Genomic DNA, 27,004 nt, shown 5'->3' with positions numbered 1-27,004 from the left:
GAAATTAAAGGTACTTTTTCTTTTTTTCTGTTAGGAGGTAAATGTAAGCATACCTGACCGACGTCTGCAAATAAGCTAACTCAAAGTGCCAGACCTTTTCAATGACGTAGTCATTCCATGTTTTTTTTGTATTGATTTTTCTTTCCCCCACTGCCGCTCCCTTTTCCCTGACCGTAGTGTTTGTACAAGAGTCACTGGTTTTGTGTATAAAGCTTTATATTAAAGGGGGGGGGCACATTTGTTCAGAGCAGTTACTCCCCTTATAAGCTGCTATTGTTTATAGATGCTGTGCTTGGAATTTTTCTCTGTACGGAAGGCAAAACTGAAGGCAACAGGACGCAGAGCAAAGGAAACCAGTGAGGGTCCGTTTCACAAAATGGTGTCCAGAATGTTTATTTTTATATTTTAACACTGGTGAGTGAAATGTACCCAGTCTTGCTCGCTGTTTATGTTCAAAACATGAAATGAACTGCAAATAAATAAATAAATAATGACCATTGTGTCATGTCATGATTTTTTAATTCTGAAATTTCAAATTTTCTTTTGGGGGAAGGTAGGTGTTTGAATTTTTTAAATGACTCACAAAGAACTGTTTTGGTCAGCCACTTTTGGATACATCAGTTAAATGCTAACTATTAGAGCTGGTATCATTTCAAAACTGAAATAAGGATGTGGAAAAATGCTATGGTACTATAACGTTTTTGGATTGAATTGATTCTGACTGAGAAATTGTTGATATGAATGTCAGTTACATGGAAAGAATTGAACATGTTTTACTTCTGAATCCAAATCTGTTGCACAGGTAACAATTGCACTGACACACCCAGATTGTTTAAAACATTTTATATATTTAAAAAAAAAAAGCTTCAGAAATCATATGTACAGACCTCCAAACACTAACATTAAAATTCAAAGTATACATGTATTTGCCACCGTACTGGGGCCATTGCTTGAGTGACAACAATTAGTCACAGAGAGCATTTTGAGTTAAGTAGCAATATTTTCCAGTATTGAACATAACTGAGACAAAAAAGGAATAAAATGGGAAATAAGGTCAGTCAATAAAAAATACTCAACAGATCTAATGATCTAATAACCAATAAATATACCTCAATGCAATGTTTTAATGCAACAAGGTCCATTGCACACTTTGTTCCATTTTTTTCTTCATTTTTTATACCATGTTACATGGATATGGGGAGGCAAAACTATCAAGGACTGGATTTGCCCCCTTGTTAGATTTTATCAGCCAGTACTTGTAAAAGAAATTTGTGTAAAGTTATGAAATTAGCAATACATAAGTATGCTTAAAATACTGTACATATAGTATACAAGTAACTAAACTGATATATTAAAGACTACCAGCTAGTGCTATACACTCAACCTGATGGCCACCTTACACACCAGGTGGACCAGCTACTGTGATATGTTAAGATATTAGGTTGTGAGTAGACAGTTGTACGCATGTATCCCTGGTCAGGCAGATGCAGTCATTTGATTGGTGGCCCTACAGTGACTCGGGCTTGTCCTTCTGCGCCAGTTCCTGTTGCCGAATTGCTTCCTGCGCCTCCTGCTGCATCTTCTCCAGTTTCTCCAAGGTGACTGACTTCAGAGGAAGCAGCTTCGGCTTACAGAGCACCATGGTGGGCACGTCCTCCATGGACAGCTGCCCTAAAAAAGAGAAAAACGGGCGTCACTAATAAGGCTCACAGTTCTCTATTTTGTGCTGAAGACCTATGAAAACTGTATACATACAGAGTAATAGAAACATAACATTTCTGTTGGATGGTCAGATAGATAGATACATACATGTAGTAACTATTTCTAAACACCATTTGCCGTCCTTGATGCCTTTTTCTTTGTGTATGCACTAACCTACTTAGCTGTAAGGAGCTGTGTGTAATCTGTGGTTATTTTATGGGCTAAGTGACTAAACTATCACACATTTGTCAAATTGTACATTTCTAATTATGAAATTATTAACTATGGAAAAGTGGCACATTTTTTCTGTTGTAGAATATGAATTCTATATATGTTCTCATAAATAAATTTAACGCAAAAATCGATTGTGTTATTGTATGCTGCTTCTTTTCTCCTTGTGGCACAGCAACAGTTAATCCAAAGTGGTTTAATGATTCCTGCACCACTTTCTTGGCAGTGATATATGTGGAAGTACACAGTGCACAATGGAAACTAAGAAACCTGCTACACACTGTTACTAGAAAACAAGAGCCAGGACATATAGAGGGGCTTTGTATAGTCCAGAATGTTAGAATTAGCCAAAAACAACTGAAGTTTTAAAGTAATTACAAACCTGGAACATGGGCATTGTCATACAGACAAGTCAACGTATAAATGTATGTACTCACTGAGACTACAGACTGTATGTGCATATGGTACACTGCATTGAGGGAATAGGTAAGGGATACTCAAATCTGGCCCTGGGGGGCCAGTGATACTGGTGTTTTTCGTTCATCCCCTCTAATCAGGGACTGGTTTAAACCTGATGCAACAGGTGAGTGTAATATCTGGCCAATCAGTGACATTACTCGACTATGGACTATCATGCAGAAGTGAAAAGCAGCAGTACTACAGACTGGATATGAGTATCACTGGGTTAGGCCCACACACAATGCCACTTTAACGGATGGGTTCCGCAACGGTCTTGATGCCTGAGGTCAAATCAAAATATTTGGTTTGTTGGTTAAGAATTTATTTGAAATTGATTAATTCTGCATCGTCTGACGTCTAGTACCAGCCACTAGATCAGGGGCCAAAAGAATTGTACTAAATATTGTTAAAGCATAAGCCTGGACGCCACATTGAACGAGTGCCAATCTGTGTGCTGCTTAGTATAAACGATCTTTTGTAAATGTTTAAGGATGTTCTGAGAACATGGTGTTCACAGTTATGTTACCTCTTCATTGGCTCCAGTCCAGCCAAATATAAACAGCCACACTGGACGTCGAGGCAGTGTAATGTCTACTCTATTATTTCCTCTGCATTCCAGCGAAAAACATAGGAGTGGACAAAACGTATCCCTACTACAACAACCATGGATATGAAATAACAATCAAATCAGCAAGACAGCAAACAACATTTTTCTGACAAGAGTACAAAACGTGAGGCGGCCAGAAGTTATGCTTCTACAAAGTATTACAGAACCACTGCTCATTTTCAGGCAAATTTTAAATATTTGAATATTGTAATTAAATCCGCGATTGTAATCAACCTAATTGAAAAACCACGGCCAAGCAATGTGATCAGCCAATGCCAGGCTATCCAAGTGAATATATTTGGAGGTCAATTCGCTTTCTAGATGTACACATGTGATCCATTCCCAAGAGCAAATACAAATAATTGTAAAATGTTACGTAGATTTAGCCATGATCGACTGCATAAACAAGTTAGTCCGAATATTATCGTATGCCAGTTGGTATGTGAAACAACAATACAAGTAATTTATTTTACGCGAAATGGATACCTTGTTAGGGAATAAATTATCTCGACAATTTGCACGTTGCGAAGTTAGCGGTTCGCTCGAGCTGCTGATACAAACACTGCATTCTTTGCAAGTAAGCCAACTTACCCTGTTTGGGAAGCACTTCTCTGAACATTGACTTTACTTCAGGCATGGTCTGGTGTCAGTATCCGTTTTCCTCGCCCGACTGTAGGAAATGAAAGACAACATAAGGGTTATGTTTCTTGACTGATTTTAAGGTATTTCTGTGTTTATTCATTCATTCATTCTTGGGACACGTGACTAAAACTCACTTAGCCTATGATATCATGGGAAGGTTAGCTAATGCAGACTAACACCAGTTGAACGAAAATATTGTGTAGATGTTCTATTAGCTAGCTAGTCTGTTGTGGAAAAACAATACGGTTGCGCGATTGAGCTCATAACGCAAGTGTACAGAGAACTAGAACATGAATTCGAGTGAAGATTGTAAACGTTAATTTGCTGGATCGTTGTGTCAACTGGTTTAGCTAGTCTAGGAAGCTAGTTTCTGACTATTTAGTCTACCTAGCTACGAATGTAACAGTTTAGCTAGCGTAGAAACAATTAATTCAACTCTTCAGCTGTCTTGCCAACTCATGTCCAGTTTTTTTAGATGACGATGTAATGCTTGACAGTCTTTAGAAAGCGTAATCTAACGTAAAGTTGTACGTTTCCAATCAACACTATGAAAATGAAATGTAACCGCCAGATATACTAGTACTAATCCGACAAGCTAGTCTAACATTTTGCAGAAAGCTAAATAAATTCAAATCGACATCACCAGGTAGCAAGCTATGTAACAAGTTGCATTTATCTCGGTTACATCTATGCATAGTAATGTTACCTCAATCGAGTGTTGGTACTGAACACAAAGATAGCTAACGAGAAATTAGCTGATTAACGTTAGCGACACGGAGACGCTAAAGCCTCTTAGCAACGTCCGAGCAAAACAGGAAGAGGAAAAGAGTTCTGTCTTTCCTTGGTTTGTGGTGCATGTAGTCCATCACTGGTTAACTAAGACACTAGTTAATCTGGTGTGAGTGTTGGCCCAACTCAGATCAAATAAAATAGCTAGAGATAATTAAGAACAAACGTTTGCTTATACAATGACGTGTTTCACGAATGAAAAAAAAAACTTATTGTTGGCCAGCTAGCAAGATAAGATGCAAACGTTATCTGAACACACGTAGATAGAAAACTGAATGGCTCCCTCCGTTACGTATTCGGCAGTACACCATTCTTCTGTCAAAGAGAATCAATTGTTTACCAATGCAAGCTGCCTATCCAGGGACCTTTTATGTCAAAGAAAATCTCGTGATGCCAAAGTATCTTTGGCGATACACTTGTAATGCGTACGTGTGACGCAATATACTGGTAATGCGTGCGTGTGACGCAATGTGACGGTAGGGGAGGGGACCCAGCCAGAGCAGTGTAGAAAAGGAGGAGGAAGCAAGGATGGCGGAGTCACACCTCTGAAGGTAAAACAGTTATATTGCTACATACATATAAATATGAATTTATTTCTTTGTACAGTAATACATGAACGAGAATAAAGGTCCATTTTGGTTAACCACCTCTCGTGAGGGACGATGCAGTATTTTTGTATTGTAACAGGCTGGGAAAATACATTCTTTGTTCAGCTAGCTACGGAATGGCCGCTGTGTGGAGAATGTTTTTTCTCATATTCAGTAGAGGAACGAAGAAAGGCGCCACGAATATTATCGAGGTGGCGGAATCCGCCTTTTGATAGCCAAGTGTCTGTCTGTAAACAAAAGAGAGAATTTACCCAAAATGGTCATCCCTCTGTCGATGTCAGTTCAGCTGGAACTAGCTAGTTAGCTAACTGCTTGTAGCGGACGAATGCATACGGACTGGTGTTGTATTTGAGCTGCAGCTTGTTTCCCCGGTTGAGCTCACTATGGCCGGGACGGTGTTTTACGGATGACAGCTGCTTCTAGAGGGCCTAGCTAGCTAGGATAAAACCCTGCGCCCAGTTCCGGGTGTGGAGTGGTGGCTAGCTTGTAGAAAGACTTGTTTTTTTGCAACCGCGGAAGACAGCGTATAGCTTTATGTCGCTAGTTGGTTGTCTACCGTTAGGTAATTTAAGATATGATCTTAAATCGGTGTCCTTCTATTTTGGCTTCTGTGGTCCATTGGTTTGCTTACGTAGCGCTAACTCTGGTGGCTAGCTGGCCAGCGTTTGGTATATTGAGGAAGGGCGAGGATTTGTTTAGATTGCTAGTTAACTAGCTAATGTTAGTCTCTTAAAATATCAGCCATGGTTTGCTTCTTCTGTCTGCCTTGTGTTTTCTGTTGGTTTCTATTGTGCAGCTTGTGATCATTAGCAGGTTAGCTAAGTTAAATGACGAGTGTCTTTAGTAGCTGGTTAGGTAAGCTATGTAGCTAGCTAATTTACCGATAATACTTGGTAGTCGCGAGTAGGTGAAGGGAAGATAGCAAGACAGCTGGGTAGCTAGTTATGGCTCGGTTGATGCTGACTTGCTTTGTGTATTTTTCTTTGCTAGCTAGCTACAGCGATAAGTTCCACCCAGTGAGAAAAGGTTACCAGAAATATAGACCTGGTAATCTTTTCTCGCTGTTCCATGAATGTTCAGATTTACCAATGCTATCTATCTAGCTTGCTATGTCTGTTTTCCTTGGAACGGTTAGGTGGCTTGCTAACTGCTAGCTAGAAAATCGGTATTGATTATTTAAGATTTTACTGTTGCCCGCTTACGTTATCGTGCTGCTAATTACCCTACCCATAACGTTAGCTAGCTAGCTATATATCTCTATTGGCATTTACCAGCTATCCAACTAGCGCGATTTCCTTACCATGCAAGTTAGCATAACGTTACTGTCTCTGACCTTACTAGAAATGCTCGATTTTGTATATATATATATATTTTATTTGGTTGGTTGCTAGTTGTGTCTAAAGCAGTTGTTTGGCAAGGTATGCGGTGCGTGTAAGAACAAGCGTTACCCAGCAATATTTGTCTGTTTAGATAAGCAAGTCTGTTCGACAAAGAACTGGCCAATGGTCATTGATTAAAGCCGAAGGTATATGCATTTTCTTAATCATTTTCAAGGTGCATGTTGCTTTGTAGCTGAGTAGCTAGATGCGCTCCGTGTGCGTAACGTTACCTACCAGCTTTGCGTTAGACCTAGCTTGCATTCCTCATGGAAAGGTCTTGAGGGTTATCATACTGACTAGCTGCGCTTGCTATACGGCTAGTTAGCTGACTTGTGCATACCTGTCTACATGGTAGCGTCTTTTAAGGGGTGAGAATATCACATGGTAAATGAGTGGGTTAAATCCAACATTGCTCTTCTAACGTAGCATAAATGGTTATTTTACCTTAATCAAAACAATACCCAGGCCAGGGAAAAGTCATAGAGCTTCCTTTAGCAGTGCAGCCCTGAGTCCCTCCATGGAGAGAATGGAATAGACTTGAATTAATATGTAACTAGTGAACAATACCTGTTGTGGTGTGTATGTCCAGGTATTACACAAGCATTCACATTTAATTTGATAACTTGAGTAATTATTATTATTGTTATTATTATTATGAATGCAAAACGAGTAATATATGGGTTCTGTGTGTATGGAACTATGGCAAAAAGTGTGAATAGGGTTTTTTATTTTTTTCCTCAGAACTAGTGATTTACCAGCATGGTCGCAGAGTGGAAGATTCAGTAAAAATTTGAAATGTTTAATAACATACTGTATGTTCTGATTATATTCCTCTTGTTGAACAAGACTGAGTGAATACCATTTCATGTCATTCAAATCAAATGATATGAATTCTTACAATATAATATATGATTATATGTTGTACTTACTAGCATATAGTAATAGTCTCTGTAACAGTCACTGATAAAGTTGAGCAGTCACATTTGATATTATCATGATTGAGAATTTAATTTTCTTTCCTTTTTAAAGGACAGTCCTGTGGTAAGTGGAGGAAATGGTTGTGCAATTTGAGTTGAGATCTTAACAGTGTGCACTGGTAAAGGGACTGAATTTGTAGTCTTAAAACTGAAGTTTCAAGTACAAGGTGGGGCACTGTACTCTCAAGCAAGGTGATTCATTTGCATTACTTCAGTACAAGACATTGTAGCCCAAAGTAAGCCTTTTTTCTCTTGTCAAAAAAAAAAAAAAAAGTACTACCATTGTTGTTATACATGACATCATGACATTTTTACAGCCTTTAAAATATCCCCCTAGTTGTATTACCATTAGTGGAGATGCATCCCAGTTTCTGGTTTTCAAGATTGGTATGTTCTTGTCAAAAAGTTTTATTTTATTTTAAGTGGTTTAATCATTGAGTCAGTGTGTAAACTGTTTATACACAGCTATTCTGGCCAAGAATAAAAATCTGAGGAAATTGTCATTTGTTTAACTCTCTTTGAGGAGGTGCAGATCAATGCCAGGAAAATGTAAATTCACAGAGAATTGTTGAACAGATAGCATTAAATAACTTAAAAATGCAAGTGCACATCCCAACTTGGGTTAATGACAATACCAGTTTCCGATCCTGTATGTTCATTCTCCCATTTTAAATTGAACTGATGGGAGTGAGTAGAAATACTGTAAAACCACAAACTAGTTGAAAATTGCAGTTAAAAAAAATGTTTTACTGTGATTTAGCTTATGGTAACATAAACAAATCAAACTAATCCATATCAGATGCTTATTATACATTATATCCTTACAGCAGACTTTGAACCACATGGCGTGCAAAGCTTGAAGAAGCTTGTTAATGTCTACTACCAAGTCTTGGAGCCTTAATAGTTACTGGCCTTAACTGCAGACCTTGGTCTTTGGCTTGGAAAGGCTAGGCCTACAGTGTTTTTTCAAAGCAGACAAGAGCTATGGTTTGAAACTCACAGCAGACTCCCTGTTACATAATGACTGCCAACTTTACTGGAATGTGAGGTTATCCTTCCAAAGTTGAAAGTAGAAACTGTATCACTTGCCTCTAACAAAATATGATTTGTTGCACTGAACCATATGTGTACTTTTCAGTGCTTGAACCCATTATTCATGTCCTTGTATGAATGAGCAACATGATAAATTAGTCTATGTAAATGAAAATGGGTGTGCATTGCTTTGCACTAACCACATATACAAATAAGTGTGTGTGTGTGCGCGTGCGTGTAAACACACACATACGCACTTTTTTGTATATTTGGTTTGTGCATTTTTTTTTACCAAATTTTTTTTCTTACCTTTTTTGTAAAAAAAGAACATTAATTTTAACCTTCAATTCCATCCTAATAGATATTTGTATTGAAAACAGCCGATTGGCCCAACTGTAGCAGTCACTTTATTTTGGAAGGATTTAAATGTGTAGCTTTGGTCTTGTGTGGATTTTAGATCCACAAGTTCAAGCTTCCAATGCAGAGGAGGCCGTGACTTACACTCCAGGGCAGTGTAGTCTGAGATTCGGTGAATTTCAGAGAACAACCCTTTAAGGCTGTGTTGCCACAGACTACATATTGCTTTGTCATTTGTACAGTGATCGAACCTTTTTATTATAAAGGTCACATGACCTGCGGGGAGCATAAGCTTTGAAGACTGCTCCCAAAGATTCATCTCTGTGGTATTAACCTTTCAACGGCTCTGATGTGTGGCCAAGCATGGTCTTTTCAACTGGTCAGTGTGTTAAGTGTGGAGAAGACGTGTTGTGGAGGTAAAAACAAAACACAACGGAAATGTATGTTCACATGCTGCTTTAAACCACACACTGCATGTTTTGTGTGTCCTAGATCTGGGCAAGAGTATTTGAAATGGAGCAAGTGCTCAAGTTTTACAACCCATTGGTTGATTGCTTGGAATTGGGCTAATAGATCAGCAAATAAAAGAGAGATTTTGTTCGAACTGGCCATTGAAACAAACGTTCACTCTTAAATCCTGGCATATGAGGATAAACTATACAACCCTTCAAGAAGAAGAAGCACTTGTGAAACTTACATTTTTTACAAGTCATCAGCAAGCAAAGTGGGCAGGCTTGATGGTTCTGAGGGCTTGGGAGGATGAAACCATAGCAACGCATTCATTCACTGAGCTCTCTTGAATATGGCGTCCCTTCCAAAAAGATGTACCATATGGAAATACTTAGATTTTAAAAAAGCTATGGCAGCGGTGAGCAAGATTTCATATCCAGTGCAGCCACGCCACAAAACCACTGACTTAGCGCCTCACCACATGCAATTTAAATGCGAAGATTGCAGATAAAGCATTAAACCCAACAGATGGAGGGAGGTGCATGCAACACATTTTCTAGCACTAGCGCTCGCTGATGTGGGCTTGCTTGTTTTGAGAAAAAAAAAAAAAAACCTCTCCAAGCTTGTGCCTCCATACATTTTGCTGTTAGGTTTCTTCCAGAATTAGGCTATGGTTTTTACGGTTCAGAAGTTTTAGGGTAAGCATCCAGTTGTTCCTGTCAGCCAAAAATAAATGTAAGAAATGCATTGCTGTGCTTAGTTGTTATTTAGCTTTGGTGATGTGTTCAGTCATTGCCCTAGTCAAGTTCTCATCGTGAGTGTCGGGGTGTTTGCTGAAGCATCATCTGAACCAAACGTGTGGTGGCAGGTGAAAGGTTAGCTGTATGCAGTGCATTGTCAGTGACATCACCGAGATAGCTAATTGGCTCACAGTATAAATTCTAAACAAATATAAACAAAGTATTTCTGTTTTTAATTTTATTTGACTTTTATTAACATTTGTTGTTTTGTTGTGTTTTCTTTTTACCTTTGAATCTTCAAGGAGAACCCAGCATGCAATTTTTTTTTAGTATGTTTTTGTTTTATATAAACAAAGGATTCAGGCATAATTTGTGGTTTTATGTCAGATTTATTCTTTAAAATGATGCTTATTAAAGTATTGAGTATAGGGTAACCTTGTTAAAATTCCTCCCCCTATTATGCCTATTACAAACATGTGCTCAGTGAACTTTGTTTAAAGCCAATTTTGGAATAGCCCCGATTCAGATCGAGGTGATGACTACCTTTTGTGGCAAGCCGAGATGGTTTTATGTTGAAGCCAAGCGCTAACAAAAGCTACATTCACTTAATAAATTGGCTAAGCCAATTATTTGCACTGGTCCTTTTTGGAAACTGTAATAAGGAGTTTTTTTTCTTTTTTATAACAGTAGCTTGAATGACATAATCTATACTTTTCTTGCCAGTTTTTCTGTCCTTCCCAAAACCAAAAACCATCTGAAACACAACTGGTGAAAGACCATTATTTTCTGCATTTGGAAAGGTAGTGTTGTTGATGCAGCCAACCGAATTGCTGTGCTATAAACATAGCAGCTAATTTCAATCAAGGCCCTAATTTACTTTTACTACAGATTAATACGTGCTTCCTTTAGCCGGTACCTGGCTGACAAGCAAGTGATAAATAACATTATCTTAAAGGTACATTTTAAGATTACTTTTAACTTGCATGTTTTATTACCACTTGAGTGCATTAAACATACTGTTAGAACAGTCGCTTACTATCAAATGACCCCTGTTTCTACTGGAACCCCAAACAAACTGCAGAATTATGACAAACAAAAATTTTGTTAGGAATATCTTGGATAGATCCTATATAAGCCAGCTTGTTTGTTTTACGATTTTCACTAAGCAAGTGGCATTTAATTGCTGGTGAAATTATGCTCTTCCGAAAAGGCCCATTATTGACTTTAAACAGTGTGGCTTTGTATGATTGGGGACACGGGCATTGGATTAGGTTAGCCATATAAAGTAAATTGTAACTCCATTTAATGAACCATGTTGTGCAAATAATTGGGGGGGAAAAAACTGCTATATTGTCATGTTAAATCTATATTTTCCCATTATGACAAGATGCGACTGAGTCTATACATTGGTTTAACATTTTTGGGGGAGTCTAGCATGGGTTTTTCCTAATTGACTATGACTCAAGTTAGGAATACTCATTTACTCAAGTAAACATTCTCATCTCTTAAAATGATAACTGTAAATGAAACCAGGTTTCGTTTATCCGAGTAGCTTTACAACACTTACAATAAGTTATGCTTTTTGTGACTTTTTTTGTTTTGGAGAACACAAGACAGAAAATTATGTATTTTATCAAAACGCAGGTAATTCTTGTGGTGCGCCCATACGTTAGTTGCGTCAAACTTACTCGCGTCGCATGAAGCTGAAGGCTAATTCCAGTGTGAATTATGGGGCTAGTTATTGAGGGCGAGGAGTAGCCTATTTGGAAGAGTAAGACTAGCAGCGAAGGTGAAAGATAGCTGCTCGCTTCTTTTACCTCTTTTACCCGCCAGCTGAGCTACACAGTCCATTGGGCCGTAGAAATGGCCATCTTTCACAGCCCGGGCTGGAAGACATTTGGCGGCAAATCAAACAGTCAGTTAAAGGGAGAGCTCGTCCTAAAAATAAACCTCATTCATACGTTTTCCTACCTTGAGGAATGCCTTTCGAGTCAACAGCGACAGCTCTCGGCTGCGTCTTTTTGCGGATTTGATGAATCCGTCAAAACGGCTCCGTGAGGCCTCATTTCGGAATGAATGGGAAGTCTGTGGAAGAGAAAGATCCAGCTGTGGTTCAAAATCTCTTCAAACGCCTAAAATAATGAAATGAATGCCATCGTTTCCTAAAAGGAGTGATTCAGAGGGAACATGCAGATACAAACATATTCATGATGTTTAAATTATCCCAATTTTCGCTATAGACTCGCTGGCAAGTTAAAGCGGCTAAGAAGTCACGTTTGACTAGGGTTGCCATTTGTGTCACCAAAAATAAGACACAGGTGTCTTTTAAAAATTTAGTCTCGTTATTTATGCGGTTGATACGCATACTTGCTATGACTTGCAAAAAAAAGTGGTCACTAAGTTTTACATTAATGCTTTTTATTGTCGTCTGTGAAGTATGCATGTTTGTGTCTATGTATGTATTTATATTTACTTTCCCTTCATGTCCCGGCAGGGAACAATGCAAACGAAACGAATGACCCTCATGTTTTATTCAACAGCGGATCCAAAGGATGAGAGCCCTGGCGACCTTTCTCATCTGAACTCGCTTCAACCCGGGGCGAGAGAACTGCGCTGGCTTCAATCAAGTATGCGGCCGATGGTCACGGCGGCAGTCGAGCCGCTTCAGAGAGTCAGCTTTCCCATGGAGTTCTGAGCGCCGTTTCGGAAACAGCGAGGCTTTCTTTTTCTCGACTTTTTTCAAGCGCGCGTCCACGGGCGGACACGCACGCGCGCGCGTCGGAATAAAAAGGAGCGCATCTTTTTTTTTTTTATACGTTCACCTCCCCGTGTAACTTTTTTTTTTTTTTTTAAACAAAACGAACAAGAAAAGACTTTGGGTCCATGAGCGACTCGGGCAAGGCGACGTCAACATGAGCAGTACTTTAGGAAAAGACAAAGACTCGAAAGAAAAGGACCCCAAGGGTCCCCTGGGAAAAGAAAGGGAAAAGGAGGGCAAGGCCCTGAGCGGCTTCAGCAAGGACGGCAAGGAGACCAAGACCAAAGGGAAAGATGCCAAAGAAGGAAAGAAGGAGCCGGGAGGCGCCCCGCCCGCCGTGGCCTTCTCCGTGGACAACACGATAAAGCGGCCCAACCCGGCGCCGGGCACCCGCAAGAAGTCCAGCAACGCGGAGGTGATCAAAGAGCTCAACAAGTGCCGGGAGGAGAACTCCATGCGCCTGGACCTCTCCAAGAGGTCCATACACATGCTCCCGACGTCCATCAAGGAGCTGACGCAGCTGGCCGAACTCTACCTGTACAGCAACAAGCTGCAGAGCCTCCCGGCCGAGGTGGGCTGCCTGGCGGGCCTGGTGACGCTGGCCCTGAGCGAGAACTCGCTCACCAGCCTGCCCGACTCGCTGGACAACCTGAAGAAGCTGCGGATGCTGGACCTCCGGCACAACAAGCTGCGGGAGATCCCGGAGGTGGTGTACCGGGTGACGTCGCTCACCACCCTCTACCTGCGCTTCAACCGCATCACCGCCGTGGAGAAGGACATCAAGAACCTGTCCAAGCTCACCATGCTGAGCATCCGGGAGAACAAGATCAAGCAGCTGCCCGCCGAGATCGGTGAGCGAGCGCCGCCTTGCACGTTTCGAGGGGGGTGGGGGGTGGGGGGTGGGAGGAGGGACGAAAAGAAACGGGGGGGGTGCACGGCCGGGCGGGAGATCGCGCCGTCGCGCTCGCGGGTACGCCGCAAATTATGGTACGCTCAGTTCGACAATATTTTTATTCGAGTGCTCGGCGTTTGTCTTGTTTTTTTGGCAGGGAGAGTACTTCATAATGAACTAAGCGCTGTTCCCAGGCTGTGTTTCACACCGCCGTAAGGAGTTTAAAAGAAAAAAAAGAGCGGAATCGTGCCAAAAGCAGCCTTGGTCTTCTTGTGACTCGAGGCGCCAAGTTTACTTTATCTTTTTTTTGCGTTCAGTCAAAATAATTACGTGCCATGTCAGTGGAAAATATACAGAGTTTTAAACAGTGGCGAATGCCTTGAGACTTTTTTATCTCTTGTAACAAAAAGTGTGTACATCTCATTGTTGAACCGTAAAGTAAAAAATCGTAACCTGCCCAATTGTAACCAAGTAACACATCAACCAAGTATTAGTTTATTAAAAAATATATATTTATTTGAACATACAGAAACATAAAAACAATTGTACAACCAGCTGCTACTATTCTCTGCTTCTAAATCTAGGGTAAGACTGATAATTGGTTATTATTATTATTATTATTGTTATTGTTATTATTATTAATAGTAGTAGTAGTTGTTGTTGTTGTATTATTAATGCGTACTAGTGTGTGATTTGTGGTATTTGATGTGTGTTTATTTACAGGGGAGTTATGTAACCTTATCACGCTGGACGTAGCTCACAATCAGCTCGAACACCTTCCGAAAGAGATCGGCAATTGCACACAGATCACTAACCTTGACTTACAGCACAACGAGCTTTTGGACCTTCCTGAAACTATAGGTGAGTGCTCATGGCCAGTTATTTTTCATGGAATAAATATGCATTTAATCGTTGTTTCTATTTGTTAATATTTTCTAAACATGGAAAGGTGTTTAATGATAATAGTCCGGTGAAGTGCTAATCATCATTGGTCAATTGCCGCAGACGTCATTTCATTTGTTAAGGACTGAAATATGCAGCTGTAGTTTCTGTGCACTCCTTCTTTGTAAATAGTTTTGTTCTGGTCTACGAGGCATAAGTCTGTCTTCTCCTGCATTCTTTGAGGTGGGGGGGGGGGGGGTGCATTACTTTGGATTGAGCTGTTTGTTTGGGTTCAGCAAGTGAAGTGCGAAATCCGCAGCTGTTAAACTAATCTGTCCTCGGTGCAGAGTCTAGACACTCCCACAACGCTCGAACGATGAGAGAATATCTTATATATTCAACACTTATTTTTGCAGCGCTTATTTTTTATAAATACAATGCTACATTTATCCCCTCAAATGTAACGCGTCATATGTGGTTGCCATTGCTTTTTTTAGAATAATATTTAGAAAAAATGGTAAGATTCTTCAGAGAATGAAGCCGGAGGGTATAGTTTAAGTTAAGCTCATATCTGGTAGAAGACGGTGGTAGAGAATGACCCTGTGGGACGCGTCCATGATTACACACACACTGTCTCTGATGTGCCGCTTGTGGTCAGGAAGGCTTTCCCGTCTCTAATGGCAGAAGAGTACATGTCGTAATGCACTCGTATTGAGAGGAAGTAGATCACTTTTATTTGTTCCCCCGACGCTCTGATTTATAATGTAGAACTTTTAAGAGAACTCTCTGCTGAAATCAATGCAGACCATAATAATGCATCGAATAAAGAATATTTATTTATTACTGGGCATGTCTAATCAGAGCTGTAGGTGATATCAGTACTGGTCTTACTTCTGTTGCAGCGAGTGTTAGTTCTGCAGTGGTGCCAGTTTTCACAGTATTTATTTATTTATTCATTTTATCTTGACACGAAGCAAGTTCAACTGACATATCTGTAGTTAGTCAAAAGGTTGTGCTGCGTGTCAGATGCTGCAGTCAGTAATTGCATTATACGATCTCAGCGGCTTCCGGAGATGTGAATGACGGCGTATCACGCGTAACTTTTTAAAATGGCTCCATACCCATTCATTCTTTTGCTTTTAACAGCTGCACCCGTTCATTGTCCCTTCTTATATGCGCGGTACCGATCAGCTTTTACGTTGTAGCAGGGGGAGAAAAAAAGATGTAATTTGTTTGCCTCTTTCTTTCTAACGTTTCAGGTAATTTGTCAAGCATAAACCGCCTGGGCCTGCGGTACAACCGGCTCTCCGCAATCCCCAGGTCATTAGCGAAGTGCCGAGAACTGGAGGAGCTGAACCTTGAGAACAACAATATCTCAATGCTACCAGAGGTGAGCACAGGCTAAGTAATCTAATCGATTTGTAGCCTCACTGATGTTCTGTATGGATATTTATCTTACAGCGTGCCTTGTATTCAATACTCTACCCCTATTGTACAATTCTGGTTTCAAAGCTGTAGTCTACGTGCCCATACACATGCAGGTGGTTAAACTATGGTTAAACTGAGTGCCTAAGCAGTGGTCTTTTTTTATATTATACATTTTCAGTTGTTTTAGGTTGTAGTATGTGCGTTGGCTACATTATGGTTTTCTGATTGGTCTCTTACATTTTGTTGTTGTTGCATTATTCTTCAGTGCTATTGTGTTTTATATTTCCTGGTTGGGGACAGGTTTTATCCATCCTGAATAATTCTGATCAAATGTCTGCAGTCTTACTTGCTTTTCTTGCATAACTATAATATAATGTAGAACTCACGTTGAATTGTAATACAGAAATAGTGCTATACAAACATTATTATTATGTTTGTGAAGTCTTCACTGCAACACTACAGATTTTTTGTTTAAAACTCACCATATTTTTGAATAATTTACGGTACAGACTTTTTCACTTTCTCAGCGTAAGACTGAGCGTAAGACTCGCCTGTTGTCTGTTTAACCCCAGGGCCTCCTGTCGAGTCTGGTGAACCTGACCAGTCTAACGCTGGCCCGGAACTGTTTCCAGTCCTACCCCGTGGGCGGCCCCTCCCAGTTCTCCACCATCTACTCCCTCAACATGGAGCACAACCGCATCAACAAGATCCCCTTCGGAATCTTCTCCCGGGCCAAGGTGCTGAGCAAGCTAAACATGAAGGTAAACCGCCATCGCTCGCTTTGTGCCGGCTGCCTGAGCCCTTCTCTCTCTTTCTCTCTCTCTCTCTCTCCCTCACTCCCCCCACCCCCTCTCCCTGCCTCTCCACGGAATCGCCGTGGTTTCGCTCCCGGCGCTCTGTCTGTAATCCCTCGCGCCTTCCGGTGCGGCGGCGGCGGCGGCGGCGGCTGTCGGCGGCGCGAAGCTCGGCCGCTCCGCGAAACCGTCTGCACAGCAGTTTCTCAGGACCGCCGTCGAATGTCAACAAAATGGTGCCCGCGTCCGTTGTGCTCGAAAAGCAGAAAACGGGGCCCAGCTAGGTGGGATACGGACTGACGCATCACAGTGTTTCTTTTAAAGCTTTAATGCGAAGGCTCAAACCAAAAGCCACTGGTATCGTTCAAACCTGTCCTGTGACTAAGGAAGAAAATTTATTAGCAGTGTTGTAATCAGCCCCTAACAAATAAATAAATGTAGAAAACTATTTTCTTTTTTTTTTTAGGACAACCAGCTAACGTCTCTCCCACTTGACTTTGGAACCTGGACCAGCATGGTGGAGCTGAACTTGGCCACAAACCAGCTGACCAAGATCGCTGAGGATGTGTGCGGGCTTGTGTCTCTGGAGGTGTGTTGCTCTTTCTGTCTACTACATCGTTTCTTGAAGCCTGACCTCAGCAATTCTGACTTTTCCCCACTTTTGGGGGATTGTGTATTGTTTCTGCTGGTTTGGCAACCTACCCCACTATGCCCATCCTCAGCAAAATTCACCATTCAGTAAACCACGCCATCATCACTTGCACTAACTGAGACAGGGGCACATATGAGTGCCGAAAGAGGAATTATGTGGCTGGGGTGTAAATGGGAATGCGTTTGTCTGTTAGTACCATTAAATTTGAATTAACATGACATTGTTTTGGAAATCCTCATTTTGGTTGATGAAATTTCTAAATGCATGCGAACCGCATCTGTTACGTAAGTCTGTCGCATTCTAAAAATACAACGTGCAAACGTGTCGACGGACATGTTCCTTGGAGCACTGATGTAATCCCTTCTTTAGAAGGTGGTTTCAAATTTGCTGCACCAGTGTGTGTGCATATACTGTTTATTTGCAGTTATTTTAAAAATGCATAATTATAATACATGCATGAGAATTATGTGTACAGGTCATTTATTGGTACTTTACATACACACAGTTGCCTGTTATGTGATTCTAATTTCTGTTTTAAATGGTAAGATTGTGTCCTTTGTTTTGGTTGCAGGTCCTGATTCTGTCAAACAATCTTCTAAAGAAACTGCCGCACGGCATCGGTAACCTGCGGAAACTGCGGGAGCTGGACTTGGAGGAGAACAAGTTGGAATCGCTCCCCAATGAGATCGCCTATCTGAAAGATTTACAGGTATGCGCTGGGTTATTGTCCTGTAAATGCTCAGAGAACTCACTTCAATTGCTTTTATATCGACTCCCATATACAGTGTGCTCCATAATATTTGGAGCAGAGGCTTGTTTTTCTTGATTCGGCTCTGTGCTCCACAATTTTGGTTTTGTCATCGAACAATTCACGTGGTTTTTATGCATTTTGGTTTCAACAAATATATAGAAATTTAGTGAATAGTCCATCCATTTCAGGGCGCTATTACATTTGCGACAAATGGCTTCACAGGTGTTTCTGATTAGTCAGTTGTGTTCAATTTCTTCCTTAGTGCAGGTATAAGAGAGCTTTCAGTGTCTAGTCTTGATTCATCACCTTTGGAGTCCGTTATTGCTATTTGCCAACATGAGGACCATAGTTGTACAAGTGAGAGTCAAGGAAGCCAAAAAAATTAAATAAAAAACAGAGACATAGGGCCCCCCTTAGGCTGACCAAAACCAACTGTTTTGAACGTCACTACGAAGAGATCACTGGTGAGCTCAGCAAAGGGGCTGGTAGGCTAAGGAAGACTGTTGATGAAATTCTCACCATAATGAAGAAAAACCCCCAAACACCTGTCTGACAGGTCAGATGCTCTCTTCAGGAGGCAGGTGTGGATGAGTCAGTGACCACTGTCTGCAGAAGACTTCACGAGCAGACGTACAGAGGCTACGCAGAAAGATGCAAACCACTTGTTAGCCACAAAAAAACAGTTTGGCCACGTTGCTAAGAAGAGTTCTGGACAAAGGTCTTGTGTACAGATGAGACTAAGATTCAGTTTTTTCAGAGCGATGGTAAGAGCAAAGTGTGGATGTCAAAAGGAACTGCCCAAGATCAAAAGCACTCCCCCTTCATCTGTGAAACATGGTGATGTGGGGGTGCTATGGTTTAAGCATCTATGGCTGCCATTGGTGCCGGCTTGCTTGTCTTCATTGATGATGTCATTGAATGAATTTTGAAGTGTACAGAAAGATCTCATCTACTCAAGTTCAAGTAAATGCTTCCAAACTCTTTGGACGGCGCTTCATCCTACGACAAAACAATAATCCCAAACATAAAGGGCGACATAGCTCAGGAGGTAAGAGCGGTTGTCTGGCAGTCGGAGGGTTGCCGGTTCAATCCCTGCCTTGGGCGTGTCGAAGTGTCCCTGAGCAAGACACCTAAACCCTAACTGCTCTGGTGAATGAGAGGCAACAATTGTAAAGCGCTTTGGATAAAAGCGCTATATAAATGCAGTCCATTTACCATTTACCATACTGCTGAAATTTTTTTTTTTTTTTTTCAAAGCCGAAAACTGGTAAATTCTTGGCTGGCCAAGTCAGTCACCAGATTGATATCCAATCGAACATGTATTTCATATACTGAAGAGAAAACGTAAGGCAACTAGCCCCCAAATCAGGAGTTGAAGATGACTGCAGTACAGGCCTGGCAGAGTACCACCAGCAAAGATACTCATCACCTCACCTAGTGATGTGTATGGGTCAAGGACTTCACAAACATCAGTCATTGCATGCGAAGGATAGGCAACAAAGTACTAAATATACTACTTTTCATTTATATAACATTAATATGTCTGAAACATTATGGTACCCTGAAATGGTGGTACTATGTATAAAAAGTGCTGCCCTTTCTTCCTGTACATGGTGAAACCAAAATGTGCAAAAAATATTGTTAAATATAAGCTGAGAATCTGCATTTTAACCGCATGTGACTTGTTTGATTACAAATCAAAATCATATATATATTTCTTTGTCCCAAACATTATGAAGCTCGCTGTATACATAGTGCTTATTGTCCAGTACTTGTACAGCACCTTAGCAGCTACACTGTGGCCTTAATGCTTCCATGTATTTCTCCGATCATGTGGTCCATGTGCTCAGTGCCTGGTCAGGTGGAGCTGACCCCTGTCTCCCCGATCTCTTCTCAGAAACTCGTCTTGACCAATAACCAGCTGACCACCTTGCCCAGAGGCATCGGTCACCTGACCAACCTGACCCACCTTGGTCTGGGGGAGAATCTCCTGCAGCACCTCCCTGAGGAGATTGGTGAGTGTGTGGTACTTGATGGGTTTCCCAGAGGGCTGTGCCTTTGGCTCTCACACAAGATTTAAACTTTTTTCCTTGGAGCATAGTTAAGTGTGCAAACAGTTAGCCTGTACTTCCTCGTAGAAAAATTTCAGACAGGCTGCCCTAGAAATTACTGAATGTGGGAGTCAGATGTGCAAAATCACCTTCTTAAGGAAGTGGGGTACATACATTTTTGGCAATGAAATTCCAACTTTTTCAAGTTTTTATCAGCCATGAGAAAATTACAGTAATGTGTTGTGCAGTCTAGTGGATAAAGAGGTTGCAGGTTCAAATTCCAGGTGGGGCACAGCTGTTATACCTTTTTGCGAAATGTCTGTGTGATTTACAGTTATACACCATTATGGCATACGTGTACTCCGAGAAAGATACTAAACCTGATTTATCGTGTACTTAGCAAATAAATTATTTAATGGGGATAAAATCAGATGGGATCTTAGCACAGTGGTGCGACTTTGGAACGGAGCCTCGATAAAATGCGTCTGAACCTTAATCTGTCCGTGTGCCCCCCCCCCCCCTCCCCCAGGTACACTGGAGAACCTGGAGGAGCTGTATCTGAACGATAACCCCAACCTCCACAGCCTTCCCTTCGAGCTGGCCCTGTGCAGCAAGCTGTCCATAATGAGCATCGAGAACTGTCCCCTCAGCCACCTGCCCCCCCAAATCGTCGCCGGGGGCCCCTCCTTCATCATTCAGTTCCTGAAGATGCAGGGGCCGTACCGGGCCATGGTCTGATCGCCCCGATCCCACGTGTCATACACTGTAAGAGAAAAAGAAAAAGAAAAAAACGGGGGAAAAAAAAGAATTTTAAAAAAAGATAAAAGAAAACTATAATTAAATGCATTATTGTTGTTATGAATATCTTATCTGAGGAAAAAAAAGGCAATTTTATTAAGACTGCATTACATGTTTCTGCTAATAGAGGAATCATAGCCATTTAGTTCCCCACCAATCATGTGAAAAAGAGAAATTACTTGTCTAGACTTCCTTTGCCAAAATTGATACACATATATTGAATAACCATAACCAGAGCTTCATGGCAGTCTTCTAATATATAAACCCTATTGCCAACACAGTTTCAGTAATTAAAAAAACGGTTATTAGAACAAGAAGTACAATTGTATGCAAAAAAAGTTAAAACCTTTATTTTGCTGCTGCTGCTGCTGCCATAACCCTTATTATTTGTTTTTTGTTTTTTTATTTCTGAATTTTTATTCCTATGTTTATTTTATTTTTTATCACACCTGACTAAAGATAACTGTGTGCTACTGTGCAGATGACTCAGTTTGTGGAGAACAAAGGTCTGGTCTGATGGTGTTACTTTGAAGTTGTACAAAGCAAAACTAGTGCCTGTCGTGGAAAGAGAACTGGTTATTTCCTAAATGCAACTAATCTTGTTTATTTTTCATTTTAATTATTATAATTTTTTTAAATTTTATTTTTGTTTAAAAAGCATTAGCTATGTGGCCCATATTGGTTTACCGTAGGTCTTGTTTTTATTTCTTTTATTTGTAATTTAACTTGCATTTAATTCACCTAGAGAGGGTTAATACAACAAGCCGACGCTTAACCCGATAGATAAATTAGCAGAACATGGGGTTAGGGAAAAAACACGATTTACAGGATTTGCCACCTAAACAATTTAGCCCTGCTATTCACTTTTAAATTGAAATTATAACAACCGAAATGTCAAAGAAAGTAGAAATCGGTTAGTTGCTTTGATTAGTTTTCATTCTCAAACTAAAGGCCTGTTCCATCTAAGTCGAGAATAGAGCAACGGAGCATTCTGAAATGACTTGCATTAAATCATATCTCTGACCGTTTGGTCCCTGATGTGACATACTAGGCTAATTTGACTGGGAATGTTTTTTTTTTAACTGTTTGTAAAAAAATGGGTGATGGGATGTTAATGAACTACAGTCATTTTTGTAAATATACTGATTGCCTCGCGTGCAGTTCAGTCTTATCAATGTTTACGTTTGCTATAATATCTTCAGTGTTGGGCACTATTACTGTCATTATTACGAAAAGACTTCATTAAACATATCAGGCGCAGTGAAAGAACATTAAAGTAAACGAATCACGGTTTCTCCATACTCATGCTAAATATATGCCAAAAAACATTGTGCAAGATTGGAGTGCTCTCATAGATAAAGATCTTCAGAGTAAACGTTCATTTTTGGCATCACCGGATTTCAATGATTACGTATATTGAGCCCCCCCCCCCCCACCCCAAACTGTCCCCGCCCACCCCAGTGCCACCCCCAAACACTGTCACACCATGCTGCTGTTTTTATGCACTTTTAATAGTATTGGCACCCTCCTTGAAGTTTCTTTTTACGACATTTTCATTTAAACGGTTGTGTACTTAATAGGGGCATTTTCTTTTCCATAGCTTTCCTCTCCTTTTTTTTCTGATCAATTCCTCGTTTTTCAAGAGTATTTTTGTTTGCCTCATTTTGATAACAAGAAACTATAAGGTTTGGTTGCAGAATCCAAACTGTTACATTGAAACAATGTCTTATTAAATCTATGTATAGGATCTGTGTAGATCAGGTTCTCTTGAAATGTTGCAAACAAAAATTCCCGTATCATTTCCTGCACAACAGGCACAATGGTTTGTAGTGACAAAAGTATTGCTTCTGAGATCTGCAATGTTTTAACTAAAGAGCCAAATTTGAATCAAGATATTTTTTTTCTTTTCTTCTAATGACTACATGAAAATGTCTCAATAGTATTATATCAAGTGACTGTGCATGAAGATTTACAACTTTGGTTACATCCTTTGTTTGGCTTTTAAGGCGTGGCACCGCTTAAAACCTGTTGTGTCATAGCTTTTTTCAGTCGTGGTTTTAAATGGGATTTTAACGTAGTCTACGTTTGGCAGCAACTGAAGATGGGTATTTTTGGAGGGGCGGGGCAGACCCGCGTGCGGGGGAGGGGAGGGGGGGGGGGGTGGATTGCGCCCGTGCGGTGACGGATGTGTGCGGTCACGGTTGTGCGCGCGACAGAACTTTGTCCGTCACGGCCACGCGTGACGAGGCTTCTCCGCCTCCCTCGTCGAGAATCGTACGGCTGCTCGATTCTACCAGCAGAACTCGTTGCTGCTCGATGAACTCTTGGAAAACATATGCTGTAACTCTTAAGACTCTTAAGGAGGCAGATGCATAATCAGCTGTAGCCTGTGACACATCCATCGACTTGGCGCGGTTCAAGTTCGGCGGCTGTAAGAGATCAAATTATTTTGGACCTGCGAAAAAGAAAAGGAAAAAGAAAATTCATACGTGAATAAGGTGCATAATTGAGCCTAACCGTAGTTACAGTACAGACTTTAACAATGTAAAAAGGGCTTTCTCTGTTTGTGCTTAACAATACACCAGAGGCAGTGCATTCCTGGTTTTGAATAAAAGCTTCAAAGTGTACATTCGATCTCTGTAATTATTGTTACATTGAACAGCTGACAGAAAGTTGAAACCATGTGAAAATGCCTTCAGCGAGTCCTTCTGATGAAATGTGCATTAGGCATACAGCAAAAAAAAAAACAAAACAAAAAAAAATGAATGCTGTATTCCCTGTAATTATTTTATTTTTACTTCTCATCACCGTGCCATTTGAAAGTAATCGACAGTAGTTGGTAGCAGCTGACACCAAGACAATGATAAAGGAAACAAATATGTTTTTAAAAAATTGAAAAAAGAAAGCATTTATCAAAAACCAGGAATGTAGATTCAATGTGCTTTTAAAGATTAGTCAAATTTTCAGTCTGCTGGGGTGGTCATTTTGACTCTTATCTGATTTTTTTTTCTTTTTTTTTCTTTTTTTATGATCTTGTGGTGTTTTGGTGCATCCAAATGAATTGAGACTTAGGGTGTTTTATTTTTCTATCGTTTGTGTTTTAGATCATAGAATGATAGTGTATGAATCAAGGTCATTTTTTTCTCCTTTTTTTATAGAAAATGTCTTGTACGTCTCTCTTGCCTTGCGATGTTGTATAGGAAATGAGCATGTTCCATTTTTTAACCATGATTATTGTTGGGGATTTGGGGGAGGGGAGGGGGGGGGGGGCTGTACAAAAAAAAAGGTAAACGATGTTGCTATTGGTATCTGCAAAAATGTTATTTTGAGTTTTGTACATTTCAAATAGTATCAAAAGCATTGTGCAGCAATGCCTGAACCCTACCTGTTCTTTGACAAGCAGCCTTAAAAGGTGAATGGTGTTGGTATTCCTTCCTTATGTTTCCCGCTGCTCGAATGGCATTCGGCCGCTTTGGTGAGCATTCTGTTTATCTCGGCTGCTTTTTGTCCGCGGAGTCGGTGCATCGCGAAACTTAACCTAGCTACCGACAAATAATCACGTAGCTGTCCCCCCCCCCCCCCACAAACCCACAGACAGTCCTCTGCACCGTCGGATAAGCATTATAAAAACGAACATTTATTTGACAGCCTTACGTTTACCGCACAGTTCTCTCATAAACCTTTGCTTACCTTCGTTTTTTTTTTTTCTTTTTATTTCCTTTCTCGGTTGTGATTGTTTTCGAAGACGGATGGAAACGAAAAATCATCTTGATAATCAGCCTCTGTTACAGAAGTGGAAGACCTGACCAAGACTGACACAGGCCTTCCTCAGTATCCTAATCTTGGCTTTGGCATTAAGCTTACATTAGGCCCTGGGTTGTTTTTTTTTGTTTGTTTGTTTGTTTGTTTTCTACCAGAATAAATGAAAACTCCTTGATTTACAGGGGGGGGGGAAACATGTTTTGCCTCAGTACTTTGTTGCTATTGTCAGATTTTATTTGGAATAAACGATGATTCACCTACCTCCCTGCGAGACTACATTTGGTTGCGGTGACATGGTGTAATTTGAAGCTGTAATGTAAACGTATGCTTAATTGTCACGCCAGGTATGAGATGTTTAATTTTTAGAATACTTTTAACTGCCAGTATGACAATTTAGCAGACTTTGTTCTTTACGCCCAATGATCAATTTGGCATACATTTTAATTATAGGGGAGGGCTGGGTTATGATTACTTAAATTAGAGTCAAAGTATATTCTGTTCCCCTTTGTATGAAGTGTATATTGAAACTCAAACACTTGGCAACCCCAGGATTTGCCTGTACTTGTATTGCAAAATATGACATTTGCAAATAAATTATATGGTCATGTTTGGGATGTTCCATATGTACATATATCTTTTAACTGTAATAAACCTATAACCATTTACAAAATTTAAAGTTACGTGAGATATTGTATTGTGTAGCAATCTTTGCTTTTACCAAACAGTACTGCAAAATGAATGCTGTCTTTTTTTCACATATCAAATTGTTGCCTCCTTGAAAAAGAAATTGCTTTTCCTCTATATATTTTGTCATTTTGCTGTAATAGTAATTTTATTTCAACTGTACAAACACAAGAGCAGCATTCAGCCAAGAGGCTGGTTTACAATGAGTAGTTTGCAATGATTTGCACATGCAGAAAACATTGAGGCACAATTTAAAATGTTTCTCGTTAGAAAGCGCTTGGGCCTCTTGTAAAGCCTGGACGTCCAAGTCCACAAAACAAAAATGCTTTATATTGTTTTGCTTTTGCTCCTACCATGGCTAAAATTAGATTCTGGCCTGTAGGTCTAAAAATGGTAAACGGCCTGCATCGAAAACATACACCCCTCTCACGTCAATTATGTATATTGCCATTAAAACCGAAAGTGAGTTTGACTTCCTTGTGTCTGTACAAAACACACTAGACAATGATTTCTAAGCTGTTTGTGCTTTGAGAAACGTTAGTCGAGACCCCCAAGCATTTAAAAAAAAATAAAAAAAAAAAAAAATTCAATTTGTTTTCCACTTTTTAACATAGTGCTGTGCCTTTAACACTCAGACTCGGGCTGTTCCCTTAAATGTCTCTTTTGTACTTAGAGTAAAGAGACCATTTAGTGGTGATGTCATTAGCGTGTCAACTTTAAAATCTTTGTTTCGAATCTCTGATGTTTGTACCCTTGTCATGCCTGCACAATGCTTTTTTTTTTTTTTTTTTTTTGGTTTTTTTAAATTTTTTTTATTTTATTTTGGAGATGAATCCCATGTTGATATATGTGGAGAAAGCTCTGGAAATGTATAACTGTACTTTTAATCCAATTAATTGTAATGTTCAGTTTATGTTACTTCAATATAAAAAAGACGATTGCCTTGTCTTGATTTTATACGTGATATTGTATGGATGCTTTCATTGTAAAATTGCAAATTTGTACACACGTTGCAACTGATTCAATACTGCTAGTGTTCAACCCTGTCTCTTCCCTGCCTGATTAGAGATCCAAAATCCCTAATACTGAAACACGAACACACACATTTGCTTATACACAAATTACATCACAATAAATGGACATTGACTTGTAATTAGCTAATTAATTAAAGCATTTTTGTTATATACAGACAGCTGTATACTGTTCGCATGCAGAGCATTGTGCATACTAGCATTAATGTAATTTGTTCAATTGTGGTTTTATGAAAAAAAAAAACTATTAAAGCACACATTGTACAGGATACATTACTTTATTGAAAAGCATGTTAAGATGGATGTAACATGATAATGAAACATCTGAAGGAGAATATTTAATTTCACAATAGTACTGATGCATAAATTTTTTTTTTTTTTTTAATAAAAACCAAGTAAAACTATTGCAAGTACCCCATCACAGAAGAGTAGGCCCCATGCAGTTAAATATTTTTTTCAAGAAAATTCTTTAGTTTAGTGATCAATTCAAAATTGTATGCTTTATAGAAATAGTGGCAGCCATTTGAGCCTAGAAATCTTGGGTGTGTG

At 40.0% G+C, this 27,004-nt stretch overlaps 2 protein-coding genes across 7 annotated transcripts; one reads left to right on the top strand and one right to left on the bottom strand.

Moving 5' to 3' along the window:
- Window positions 1-135: 135 nt before the first annotated feature.
- Window positions 136-4,409, bottom strand: bbip1 (BBSome interacting protein 1). The gene is made up of 3 exons (XM_064320793.1): window positions 4,347-4,409; window positions 3,590-3,668; window positions 136-1,671 (listed from the first exon to the last, which is right to left on the bottom strand). Exons 2-3 carry the CDS (start codon window positions 3,633-3,635, stop codon window positions 1,508-1,510), a joined length of 210 nt encoding a protein of 69 aa, XP_064176863.1. The 5' UTR covers window positions 3,636-3,668; window positions 4,347-4,409; the 3' UTR covers window positions 136-1,507.
- On the top strand, window positions 2,606-26,388 carry shoc2 (SHOC2 leucine rich repeat scaffold protein). Of its 6 annotated transcripts, XM_064320787.1 has the most exons (10): window positions 4,849-4,980; window positions 12,513-13,581; window positions 14,346-14,483; window positions 15,764-15,894; window positions 16,505-16,693; window positions 17,193-17,315; window positions 17,950-18,087; window positions 20,027-20,144; window positions 20,710-20,945; window positions 24,724-26,388. In XM_064320787.1, exons 2-9 carry the CDS (start codon window positions 12,885-12,887, stop codon window positions 20,916-20,918), a joined length of 1,743 nt encoding a protein of 580 aa, XP_064176857.1. In that variant the 5' UTR covers window positions 4,849-4,980; window positions 12,513-12,884; the 3' UTR covers window positions 20,919-20,945; window positions 24,724-26,388. The 6 variants fall into 6 exon arrangements, with proteins under 6 accessions (XP_064176856.1, XP_064176855.1, XP_064176853.1 ...); XM_064320786.1 differs by lacking the exon at window positions 4,849-4,980 and adding an exon at window positions 2,606-2,695 and having other exon boundaries at window positions 20,710-26,388; XM_064320785.1 differs by lacking the exon at window positions 4,849-4,980 and adding an exon at window positions 3,340-3,575 and having other exon boundaries at window positions 20,710-26,388.
- Window positions 26,389-27,004: the final 616 nt, after the last annotated feature.

This window comes from Anguilla rostrata, chromosome 2 (assembly GCF_018555375.3).
Source record: "Anguilla rostrata isolate EN2019 chromosome 2, ASM1855537v3, whole genome shotgun sequence".
Classification (NCBI taxonomy): Eukaryota; Metazoa; Chordata; class Actinopteri; order Anguilliformes; family Anguillidae; genus Anguilla; species Anguilla rostrata.
Note: the sequence above shows the minus strand (reverse complement) of the source record. Positions and strands in the feature narration are given on the sequence as shown.